At 38.2% G+C, this 13,189-nt stretch overlaps 1 protein-coding gene across 2 annotated transcripts in view; it reads right to left on the bottom strand.

Moving 5' to 3' along the window:
* Nucleotides 1-13,189, bottom strand: part of SMC6 (structural maintenance of chromosomes 6) — a 71,606-nt gene that overhangs the window by 30,488 nt on the left and 27,929 nt on the right. For both annotated transcript variants that reach the window (XM_036881838.2, XM_036881839.2), the window contains 6 exons: nt 9,094-9,240; nt 8,785-8,873; nt 8,443-8,607; nt 7,885-8,063; nt 6,632-6,836; nt 227-341 (listed from right to left, as the gene is read on the bottom strand). In XM_036881838.2, the coding sequence (XP_036737733.2) occupies nt 227-341; nt 6,632-6,836; nt 7,885-8,063; nt 8,443-8,607; nt 8,785-8,873; nt 9,094-9,240 (900 nt within the window). The remainder of the gene's footprint in view (nt 1-226; nt 342-6,631; nt 6,837-7,884; nt 8,064-8,442; nt 8,608-8,784; nt 8,874-9,093; nt 9,241-13,189) is intronic.

Below are 13,189 nucleotides of genomic sequence, written 5' to 3'. Positions count from 1 at the left end.
CTTATAAAAAATATAACCATAAGGTCAAAAAGCTCTCTGGGGCAGAAAATATGCAAACTAGCCAGCTAGTTCTATAGTATTCCAAAGATTTTCCTATAAGGCAAAATTACAATGATAAAACATGTCAACAATTCTATGATATAGAAGGGAAACAGGAATTTATATAACCAAGTTCAATTTTGAAAATTTAAAAATAACCTAAAATACAGCAAGCATCTGGTCTTACTTTGATCAGAAGCACTGTCTCTATGCCTCTCATGTCAATGAGGCTGTTTGCAACAACTGCATTATCTATTTCTAAAGCAGTCAGAACCGTGGGAAACTCTGGGTGATAAGCAGCTCTAGGAGACAAAAATACATATATATGGATTAGGTTATCAAACTGAAATTATATATGTATATATATATATTTTAATGGGTGAGTAGATTATAGATAATACTACAATGGGATATATCTCATAATATTTGAATACATCTGTAATAGGTTTACTTTACTGACTTAGCAAATATTTATACAATACTATGTGCTAGGCACTGTTCTAAGAACACTGTAAATATTAGCTCTTTTAATCCTCATAACAACCATGCGATAGATACTGTTCTCTCCAGTTTTTTTTTTTTTCAGATGAGAAAGCTTCAGAGAGTTTAGTAAGTTCTCCAATGTCTTAAAGCTAGTTAAGAAGTGCTTGGGTGGGGATTAAGCCATGCAGCTCTGCTCTTAAACCCCAATTCTTAATTATTATGCCTTTCTGTCTGTTATAATTAATAGTCACAATTTCCCTAAATCTTACACTGCTAGCATTCATAAATATAAATCAATTAATTAAAACATTTTTAACAACTAAATGATTTTTCTTCTGAGACAAGAAAAATTGAAGTTTATTTTCAACACAGAGGAAATATAAGAGAATAGATATTCTTATGAATTGTAATTTGGGCCCCCTAAAGAAACATTCAATATTTCAACTAAAAAAATATAAGCATGTGAGCTACTAGTAGCTCTGAAGAATAGAAAACAGTAGGTACAACAGCAACAAATGGCTCCAGGGAAAATGGCTGTGGCACCCTTAGTGCTTGCTTAGTCCTAGAATTCCAGAACAAGGAGTGTATCTTTGCAGACACTTTACACCTACTCAGTCATTAATGCAACCTGTATGTATTAAGTGCCTACTACATGCCAGGATTAGGAGACAGACCAAAGGTATCTCGTCCTTTTCCCCATGGAAGTTACAGTCTCCTGATGGGAGATAGAAAATTACAAGGGGCACACAGGGTTTTCTCACACCAAAAAGGTCAGGAATAGTCTCACTAACGGGACACCAGGCAGACATGTGAAAAAAGGAAGAGTCACTCAGTATCCTGAAGAGTGTTTTGAGCCACGGGAACGGTGCTGGTAGAGGCCGAATAAGGGGTTGCAGAGAAGCCAAGAGGCAGTGTACCTGGTGGGCTGGGCAGTGAGGGTAGCACTCCTGGAGACAGGACAGCAGAGATGGTCAGAGGACAGATCACGTGGGCCCTGGAGGTGGCAGAAAGGCCTCTCATCAGGGGAATAGGATGGGGAACATATGGAGCACTATGAGCAGAGGAATGACATGAGCCGACTTCCTTCTGGCTGGAGGGGTGGCAGAGAACCAGAAGCAGGAAGATCAGCCTATTGCAATACTCAAGTGGGACACAATAATGGCCTGAACAAGGTGTGGTCAGTGCATAAACGTTTAGATCCTGCATTTATATGTATATTCTTTAAAGTATAGCCACTAGGACTAGGGGGCAGAGGGGAGCCAGTGAGGTTATGGCTTGAGCAACTGAAAAATGAAGATGGAGAGCATGTTTTAGAGTGGAAATCAGGAGTTTGGCTTTAATTTATTTATGTATTTTTATTCTTGGGAGGAGGGACACAATGGTCATAGGCCTGCGCTTATTTTGTTATGAGTGGAAGTTGAAGGTCTGTATGAGGCTCTAAGCATTTCATTGGCACAGTCGTCAGGCAGCCAGCATTGGCAACACCCATGCTTGTGTGGGCACCCCTCTTCCTGCCGGGCTTCTAAGAGCCGCAGCACATGTTCTCCCTGAATACTGTGTCACTGCCTGGCAAAACAGACTTGCCCTCTCAGAGGCTCCAATGTAGGACCTTCAGGTTATGAGACTGATGCACTGCCCACTGCATTAAGACGGCTTCTAGGAGTTTAGCTTTTAGACATGTTAAGTCTGAAATGTCTGTTATAAAAGCAAGTGGGATGTATATATACATATATTGAATATGTAATATTCTGGAGTTCAGAGGAAAAAGCCAAGCTAGAACATAAACTGGTAACCATTGAAATATAAAATGTATCTTAAACCGAGATACTGGATGAGTGCACCTGGGAGCAGATGCACATGCAGACAAGGTCAGGAGCTCTGATCTAGTTAAGAGGTGCCCAGGTGAGGAGGAATAAGTAAAAGATTTTTTTAAAAAATACCTAGAGATTTAGGAAAACCGTAAGAGTAAAATCTTAGGGACGAAGTGGAAAAGTATTTCATGAAGAATGAAGTAATCAGCTGACTCAAATACTGCTGATGGGTTGAGTTGGTGAGAAGTAAGGATGAGTCACAGGATCAAGCAAAGCAAGGTTCAGTAGTTACTGGACAAGAGTTGTTTTTGTATGTGGCCAACTTATAAAGGCTTGACTGGAGGAGGTTCAAGACAGAAGGGGAAAGGAGAACTTAGAAACAGAGACAACTGTTTTGAGGAGTTCTTCCTGTAAAGGGAAGGAGAGAAACAGGGCAGTAACCTTAGGATGTACTTCCACAGAAGTGAAAACGAGGATAGGAAAGGACGGAGGCTGGGCACTCGAACCATCAAGCAGCGTCAACAAAACAAAGTGGGGAGTGAAAGGAGAAAAGAGAGGCAGCAGGAGCCTAAGAGGGGAGGACGGCATAAGAGATTCCAGAGAAATGAAGGCTCTGGCCAGTCCACTGAAAGCCCAGGCTTCTGTGCTAGGAAGGAGCAGCTGTTTTGAGCAAAAACATGCCACTGCTAGACAAGACTGCCTCTACCAGCGGGTTGTAAGCTCCAGTCACAACCACCTCTCCTTCTGCTCAACTTCCATGGGATGGCCTTCATGTTGGCCTCTATTACAATCAGCTGCATGCTGGCAGATACCGTAAAATCAGCCCAGAGGAACGAGAAGTAGGAAAGAAGAGTAGCAGTGAGGCATCAGTGACAGGGGATGAGGAAAGGATAATATGAAATAAGCTCACTACACCACGTAGAGTAGAAAGCCTAAACAGGACAGGAGGAAAGGGAACATTCCCCGCAAGCCTAGCGCGCCTCACCAGTTAAGAGGAGTTACAGGACCAAATGACTAGATGATCCTAACGAAGCTTAGAAGAAATCTTAAACAAAACCGTGAGTTCTACAGCCAAGTAAAAGGAAAAATACCACTATCAAATAAAATACAGAAAAAACACACTTAAACTTAGGATGTTTTGATGTCTTTAAATGTAAGAATACATAAAGTGAGAAGTGACAGCAAACCAACAACGGAGCTGCGGGGAGCACCAAAATCACAGGAGCAGGAGGGGAAGGGGAAGCCCACCAATCGGCATGCAGCATCTGGAAGGCAGCGGAGGGCCAAGAAAACAGTTCCCAGGTAACCGAATGAGCACAAGGTTTCAAGGCAGGTATGCTTAACAGGATTTAGCAACATGAGTCATCTGTCAGGGGCCAGGCAGTAAGTAGTGTGTCAGGGAGCGAATGCACAGTCACACCTGAGAGTCAGTTCTTAAGATGCGAGAATCAAATCAGTGTACATTTTAAAGGGGAGACATTTGGAGATTTGAAGGGGACAGAAGTCAATGGAGTAGGAAAGTTTAAGGCTCGGGAGAGTTGAAATAATTAAAAGGAATGGTTCATGAATCAGGAAAGAAAGTATGCAATTCAGAATACAAGTAGAATCTACTTAGGCTTGGAAAGAACATCTCTTTTGCTGAGATGCAGACATGCGCTGGTAAGAGCAAGCTGAGTAGCTTGGTGGCCTCTTCTTCAGACTCTGACAATAGGAAACAAGCCCATCTTCACAGGAAAGGAAACCACTCCTAGTACCTCCCTGGGAGCTAGGCATGTTCCCAGGTGCCTTTGTTGAGGTTCTCTCACAGAAGCCTGATGTATCTGATTCCATCTAATATTCTAATGCTTTACTGTGTTTTTCCACATTAAAATAACATGCCCAATTTTAAAAGTCAGCATCTGAACCACAATTTATATTGATAAAGTTTACCAAAAAATTACCCTTCAAAATGCTGGAAGGAAGCTAAAGTTGACAGAATATTAAACATACCAAAGACTTGTCCATTTCCCGTCAACATTTAAAAGTTATCAGCCAACTTCTTCCATTATTCCACCAACTCAAACTTCAACAACCCATTCTTAAAGCCAGACATGGACCTTGCCACCCCCCGAGGCAGCTCCATGAAACTCTGCTTCCCCCTCTCACCACAAGCTGCCATCCTCCTGGTTACACCTGCTCTCTAACTGCATCAAGGCTGACCTGAAGATTCTCTACCAGGCCTCACTGTCTCCCCAGCCTAAAACCCACGGCCCATCATTGAACTACTTTCCCAGCAGCCCTTCCTCAGTTGCTTTCCTCCTCCTTTGCTGTAGTACTCACCCACTCTAAAAAGTTTCAATGCAGTATTAGGCCAACGCAAATTACCACTCAAACCTACTACAAAAACAAACATTACTAATGAAAAACCCTACAGCCACCACAGGTGTTTGAATCTGAAAGGACTTTGGATAAGTTTCCTCTCTCATTCTCCCAAACCTGCTTCCCAACTCCAGAGACACCTTGTGTTCAGCATATGAGGACATGAGCATATTCTCATCTACTTCCAAGTAAGTGACATTACAAGGCACAAACCTTCACAGGATACTCTATGCCCCACCTGGCATACTGCTTAGAAATAAAATGACTAGGAAACAACCTGCCAGGAGGGCAGGGCCAGGTATGCCTGTTCATGGAGTCCATGCAGCAGTTCAGGGTGGTCCACACAGCTGACCAGGACTCCTACTGTTCTTGGTCCCCAAAAGACAGTTCGGGTGCAGGAGGACACTCCCCAAAGAAACCAATATTTCTTAACAACCCCACATGAACAGTTTCCAAGGTCCCAGCAGGGAAATGCCCATTACAAGAGTCATCATACAGGCAACCCACCAGCTATTAACAGATCTTCCATTCCAGATGCAACTAACCTGTGAGGGGTCATTTTTACGTTCTCTGGTAGTGCAACTGAAATTTCACTTTTATCAGGTTTTAGAAACCAGGGATCAATGCTAGAAATTAACATAAGGTCAAATTTTCATGCAGTGAGAACACTTTAACCCTAAATCCCAAATCCTTTTTCTAGCCTAAAAATTCAAAATCAATAATTTCTTAACAGGACTTAACTACTTTTGACAAGCCACTTTTTTTTCTTATACTTCTCCTAAATCACCTGATGGCACATTTGTTAGGTCAGAAATCTAATGGTTATCCTCAACTCTTTCTTCTCTTATATTCAAGTAACACAGTTTATTAATGTTGTCCTAAATATCTCTTAATCTGTTCCTTTCTATCTGCAATGCAAATGCTATTTTTTGCAGTCTAATTTATGTCATGCTTCCATGTGTTTTGCACATAGAATTCTATCTGCTTAGAGGCAATTAACACTTGTCTGTCATTTGACAAATCCATCAGTTAGAAGACTGATTATTTACTCTCTTTTCTGATTTATTTCCTACCCTTTAATTATTCCCTCATCTGAACTATATCTGCATCTTGTGATCCAATTTTACCAAAGCTGACAAAAATTAGAAAATATGTGTATAGTTACCTCTGAACAAAGTGGGGGTTAGGAGCGCTAACATCCCCCACAGTGAAAAATCCACATATATAACTATTGACTCCCTGAAAACTTTACTAATAGACTACTGCTCACTAGAAACCTTACCAATAACATAGTTGATGCATATTATGCATGTTAAATTACATACTGTATTCTTACAATAAAGCTAGAAAAACTTTTTCAAATTGTTGCAAGTCTCTGAAAAATTTTCCAACATCTATATTGAAAAAAATATGCATTTAAGCGGACCCGTGTAGTTCAAATCCATGTTGTCTAAGGGCCAACTGTATATTATTTAAAAGTAGAGTGACCAGGTAGCCAGCAGCTACCGAGAGGACAGTTTGGGACCTGTGCCCTCATGGAAGGTTAGGGTCAATCAAAGAAAACAATCCCAGCTCTTTAGAGAATCTGTGAAGCACTTTTGGAGTTAACCGTAAGCAGTGAGCCAATGTTCTTTCTTAATACCCAGCTCTTAATTTGGCCAGGCTGGTGTTATTTCCCTCATCAGTGTGATTTCTATGCCACACTACATTTGCTTCCCTTCACTGTTGTCCACAATAGACCTCATATAAGGAACTCAAGGTCAGGGATGGTCTCTTATCTACCTATGTATATCCAGTGCCTACACTGAAATTAAAGAAGTGGCTTGATGAAATGTTACATCAGTAGAGTAGACGTGGTTAACATAAAAATGTTTTCTTTCTTTCTAACCTTAAACATGATAAAGCAAAACCAGAAAAACATTTAATTATTAATGCTTTACCTGTGTCTTACATCATACATCTCATTCCGAAATTCAGAAACTATAATTTGTGGTCGTGAGGTTCCTCGTGAATAAAACCTTTCCATCAGTGCCTGAAGGACTCTTTCATCAGCATGATTATGGCAACAATAGGCTTGCAGAAGTCCTTTTAAACAAGACTCAATAGCCAGAGCAAGTTCAGGGTCCCGAAGATGAATGCAAGCCCCTAAAAGTCAAAGATAATTATTAAAAGGCCCATAAATGCTTATTTTGAAATATTAATTTAACTATTTTATTGTGAAAGTTCATAAATGACTTCAAAATATTTTCACATTAAGGTAGTTTAAATGATATTACAGACCTTTAACTGAACAGGAAATCCTCACATACCCACTGGATATACTGGGGGAAAAAACTCACCAAATACTGTGAAAAAAACTGTCCCACTCTAATGTAAATCAACAGTGGTTTTTCCACGTAAGTTTATACCATCCCAGCCTCTGAATGGTGTTCTGTAAACCCCAAACCAAAAGGTTTATAGATTATTATTTTCTATAAAACTGATCAGTATTGGGATTTTAGACTCAGAGATAGAAAAAATGCCTCATCCATTGAAACAGATCCTGGTAGAGAGGAACATATCACTTAAATGAAGAGATATTACCACAATATATAATACAGGATATAATACTGTACTTACACAGTAACACAGTACTTTACTAACAAAATGTATTTATATTTACATTTTCATCTAATGATGTATAGGATTGAAGATAACTCCTAAGGAGAATTCAAATGATACATACATTTCTTAATTTCATGTATATATGGGGAAAATTAAATAACCCCAGATTTTATAGTTGGAAGAGGGCTTAGAAACAAAGTTGTCCAACGTTAATAGAAACTAAGAAAAGTCATTTTACAACGGTGACAGAAACTCAGGTGGTGAATGTTCTTTTGATTGTATCTTGAGGTCACCGGATTTCCTAACTAATCAATTTCATTCAAATTAGTTCATTCATTTATTCATTCATTCAGGAAAAAAATAAGATTACTCAACTCTGCAATTATTTTTCCTTTTCCTAAATTCTCTTTTGTTTGGCTATTTTATACTTTAAAGAAACAAAAGTAAAGTAGCAAAGTTTAAACTGACTTTTATCATCTCTTAAATGTTCTTTGTTAACAGAGTTTTAAAACTAGATTCAATAGACCCTCTCCTTAAAATAAAAACTTGTATCTAATGTTTATTACATCTTGTAAATGATGACAAATACCTAAAGGACCTATAGGTTTATAGGTAAAAAGCCCACGTTTATAAGCATCATCTATGGCTTCAAGAAGAGCTGGCACATGAGGGCCAAATCGTTTTAGTCGATCAGTTTTACTATCTTTCAATTCCTTCAGTTGCCTCTGATTATAGTTCAGTACATGCTTCACGTCTAATTCTTCTCTCCTAAAAAAAGTGCAAGAACAGAACAGGTATGTGATTCAGTTACACAGACATGCTCAACCTTTTCCCCTAACACCTGCCTACCAGTGAACAACCCAGCTACACTAAAAACTAAAAGCAGATTTATTTGAAAATAACTATGTTACTAGAGAAAAATAGAAGTCCTCAAAACTTAGCATAAAAAAAAAAGCCACAATGATGGGGGCTAGGAATCCCAGAAATAGTCCAACTCTCCAAGTGTGAGACAAGTCTAGGAAAAGTAATTTTAAAAGATCCCTTACATGTAGAAGAAAGAAAAAACCATGTTTTCTCTTTTCATATAAAAAGTAAAATATCATTTTTAAATAATTGAAAAAAACCATCTAAGGATTTTGAAACTTACCTAATTCTGATGCTTTCTTCTTTGTCCTTTTCTATGGCTTGATGAAACTGTTCAACCTCTTGACTGACTGAACTTTCTTGATCCTTTAACGCCTTTACTCTCTCTTTTAACCAAGATATTTTCTTTTGCCTTTCCAAGCACTCCGATTCCAAAGATTGATCAGTACTAACAGTAAATAATCCAAAGGTAAATATCTTAAATGGAAAAGTCTAACATTTAAAAAACAAAGCCATGTGATAAAATTCCTTTAGTAATAATACAGAAAATGTGACACTCCATTTCACCTAGATTACTTTATTAGAGAATGAGACAATCATGAAAATTGAAAAGTAACTATGTTACCTTTTCTTTAGCTCCTCAATTCTTTTGCAGAGCTGTTCATCATCTTTCATTAATGCTCTATACTCATTTAGGGAGCGGTTATATAAAACCTAACAAAAAATTAGACACACTTCAGTAAAATGAAAAAACAAATATCCCATTCAAGTCCACTTCTGCCACATCTTTAAATCAGAGGCTGAATATGTGCAGAAATAGATTTTTAAAACAAAGTACATAAATGGCCATATGAAACATTCTTATATCTGAAAGCAAGATAGATTATATTTGATAGGCAGTTTTTAATATTCTAGGTTGGGAAATTTCCCTCACCTCAGCTTCATTATAGACCCTTTTCTTAGCAGTCACATCTGTTTTCAGTGCCAAACATTCTGGTGCTCGATCATTTGTCTCCTGAATAATCTTTTCCAGTCTGTCTTGAATATCCTTGTATTTGTTTTCTGCTTCATTAAGTCTGACCTTTAAGAAAATAACACTGTTGGGGTATATTTTATTTTTCTTCAACAGAAAAAAAATTAAATTATTTATAGCTCACATCCCAATACTAAGCTTAATTTTATTCTGCCTAACTCAAGACATTGGATAAGCAAACATAATTACATAAAATAATAAAATATAATTTTAATTCCACATTTAGTTATCCAACAGAAGTGCTATCTTCTGGGGATACAAAGATACAGTAACAATTATCTTCAAGTGACTCAATTAAGGGAGACAGACACAATCTAGCGAGAAACAGGTATGCTAATTGATCATACATTTTGTGTACAACAGGGTATGTCTACTTATGATTGTGGGAGCACAGACAAAGAACCCATACGTCTGCCAAAAGTCAGGAATGCCTTCAAAGCAGAAGTAGCATTTGAGCTGAGCCATGAAAGAGTAATCCAACTGTTCTAGGAGAAAAGTTGGGGAAGGATATTAGAGAGGCAGATGGGAAAGCACGTACAAAGAAATTAATACATATTTTATGCATTAAAAATATTTCTGGAACTTAAGCTTCGAAGGTACTGTTGGGAAATGAAGTGAAGAGGTAGAAGGGTCTTACTCCCATACTGATCAGCTTACAACTTAACCCTGTAGACAATAGAGATATAAGAAATGACCAAATCTATAATGTTAAATCACTCTGAAAGCACATGGAAGGCTGGGTCGAAGGAAAAATTAAAGGGAACAACTTCAGCATGAAGTTAATATGCTAATCTGGAGCAAAAATAATTAGGGACAAACAGAGCAATGACAATAGGAATGTATTAGAAGGGACATATATGGGAACTATTTAGATCAGGGAATAGTGAACTTCTCTAGGAAGACCCAGAGAGTACATATTTCAGGCTGTGGGTCATATAGTCTTTGTTAAAGTTATTCAACTAGACATGCTAAGTCTGAAGTATCTGGAACATGCAGATAAAGATGAGAAGATGGATATCTACATCAAGTGCTCAAGGCTGAATAGGAGATAGATTAGGGAATTGTCAGAAGGTGGGGTATTAAGGAAACATTCCATAGACTGGTAATGAAGTTCTATTACTAAAATATCAATAGCATAATGTTATGTTTTATTTTATGTTGTTTCCATAAAAATTGAATTTGGCATGAGCAATTTTTTCCTGGACACGTCCTCGGGCAACAGAACAAAATAAAAAATGAACAAGTGGGACCACATCAAACAAAAACTTCTAGACAGCAAAGGATACCATCAGCAGAACAAAAAGGCATCCTACAGTATGGGAGAATATATTTATAAATGACTCATCTGACAAGGGGTTAACATCCAAAATACATAAAGAACTCATACACCTCAATACCCAAAAAACAAATAACCTGATTAAAAAATAGGCGGAGGACCTGAACAGACACTTCTCCAAAGAAGAAATACAGATGGCCAACAGGCACATGTAAAGATGCTCCACACCACTGATCATCAGGGAAACGCAAATTAAAACCACAATGAGATATCACATTACAGTGGTTAGAATGGCCACTATCCAAAGACGACAAACAACGAATGCTGGCAAACATGCAGAAAAATAGGAACCCTCCCTACACCGTTGGTGGGAATGTAAATTGGTGCAACCACTGTGGAAAGCAATATGGAGGTTCCTCAAAAAACTAAAAATAGAAATACCATTCAATCCAGTAATTCTACATCCAGGAATTTACCCAAAGAAAACAAAATCCCTAATCCGAAAAGATATATGCACCCCTATGTCTATCACCACACTATTTGTAATAGCCAAGACATGGAAGCAACTTAGGTGTCCATCAGTAGACGGGTGGATAAAGATGTGGTATGTATACACAATGAGGCATTATTCAGCCATAAAAAGAAATGAAACCCTGCCATTTGCAACGACATGGATGGATCTAGAGGTTATTTTGCTCAGTGAAATAAGCCAGGCAGAGAAAGACAAAGGCTTATGATTTCATTAATTTGTGGAATATAAAAACAAAGCAAAACAGAGAGAACAAAATAGCAATAGACTCAGAGACACTGAGAAATGACTAGTAACCACTAGAGGGAAGGGTTGGGGCAGGTGGGTGGGAGGGAGGGATAAAGGGACACAATAATTCTCCATGGTAATGTAAGTTAACCACAGGGATGGTAGTTCAACATGGAGAATACAGTCATGATTTTGTAACATCTTTCTCTAGTAACTGCACTAGAGGAGGTAAGGACTTGATAATGTGGGTAACTGTTGAGCCACTGTGATATACAATTGAAACCAACATAAGATGGTATATTAATGATACTTTAAAAAAATATTGAAGTTGGTATTAGTGTTACACAAACTGAACATAATTCCTAGTTCTCAGTTTCAAATTAGGTTAACACAAGTTAAAAGTCTGCTTTTGATATCACTTCTTCAGCAACCTTTCATTCAACAGTCATTCAATAATCAATAAGTGAGCATATACTATATGAAGGGCTTTATGTAAGACATGATGAGGAAGAATGGAAATAAAAGACAATCCTTACCCTCCAGAAATTTACCATTTACTACACAGAGTGCCCAATACTTAAGCGGAGCAAATACCTACAGAACCAAGTAACACCCAGCCTCAACATCCTCCCTTTCCCATTTGAAAATCAGGTGAGCATCTGTTCCTCAGGCTGGAGTCCATTTTTAGACTGGGGAATATCTAAAGAGGAAATTAACTTAAGGTCTTTCCCTACGACAAGCTAAGAAATGAGATGGAGAAGAATTTGGTGAAAATTTCAGACTCTTCTCTCAGAAATGAGTCTTTCAGGTGGCATTGGGTGAATTTCCATTTACTCCCTGAAGAGGGAGTAAGAAACTCAGCCCAGAGATCATTGTAAATGTGCTATCGTCACTGTTAGTTTTGCTTACTGATCCACTACCTTTGATGGACTGTCATAATCCTTCAAAGGAAAAAGACTGATCTACTTGTCCTGGAGGCAGACAGGAAAAAGTAAGGTGAGGAAGATTACATCCTATACAACAACCAAGCACAGGGGTCAAAAACTCCTATGCAGAACAAAATACTACAAGGTGAAGGCACCCACACTGAGTATATAGGGGCTCCTATAAAGAAAGAAAAGGCTGGAAGTTCTACTTTTGGCATGACAGTGTGAGGAATTCCACAGTGGTGGCTGCACACCTTGTGAATGTACTCAAAAACCACTGAACTGTATGACGTCTATATGACATCTCAATAAAGCTAATGAAAAGAAAATGAAAAAGTGAGTATAAACAGTGGATCTGCTATATGATAACCAAGTGGAAACCTCCAACAATTACTGCTTTTATGTACCACTCGCCAACTTATACCTTGAGGCCTAAGTAAAAAACACTCTTGTGGCTTTCTTGAATCTTAGGTAAATAAATAGTGTAATTCCTACCTGGGCTTTTAGATCTCACTGTAAAATTAACCTTAACAGACCTAATAGCAGGTCCCATACCTATTCCACCTACATGAAATCCCTAGATGGTTCTGGGCCCCAAATCTCAGTTCCCTGAAAGTTCCATCAGCTATCTTTGGGCACAGGGTTCAGTTCTGAATTCTTCTACTTCATGATACTTTGCTTTAATCCCTTTCTAATGAACTATTATCCTAGCACCCATGTTTTCACTCCTTAGTGAGTAAAAGCTTCATGCTCTAGCATCTCTAGTCGGCAACAAAGTGTCATTGTCCACATGCATGAACTGAGTTCTACATCACGAAACTCAACTGGCTGACCACATCCAAATACAGTAACTCTTTTTAAAAGAGAACTGACACAATAGTCTTTGAACAAGTTTAGGTCGGCTTCACATCAATAATAAATACAAATAATAAATACAAATAGATACATAGGTTAAAACAATTGCTTTTGTAGGCCATAAATAGTCTAATAGCAGTAATTTCATATGATTCAACCAACTAAATCTGTACAAAAATACTA

The sequence above is a fragment of the Manis pentadactyla genome, chromosome 2 (assembly GCF_030020395.1).
Source record: "Manis pentadactyla isolate mManPen7 chromosome 2, mManPen7.hap1, whole genome shotgun sequence".
NCBI classification, from domain to species: Eukaryota; Metazoa; Chordata; class Mammalia; order Pholidota; family Manidae; genus Manis; species Manis pentadactyla.
Note: the sequence above shows the minus strand (reverse complement) of the source record. Positions and strands in the feature narration are given on the sequence as shown.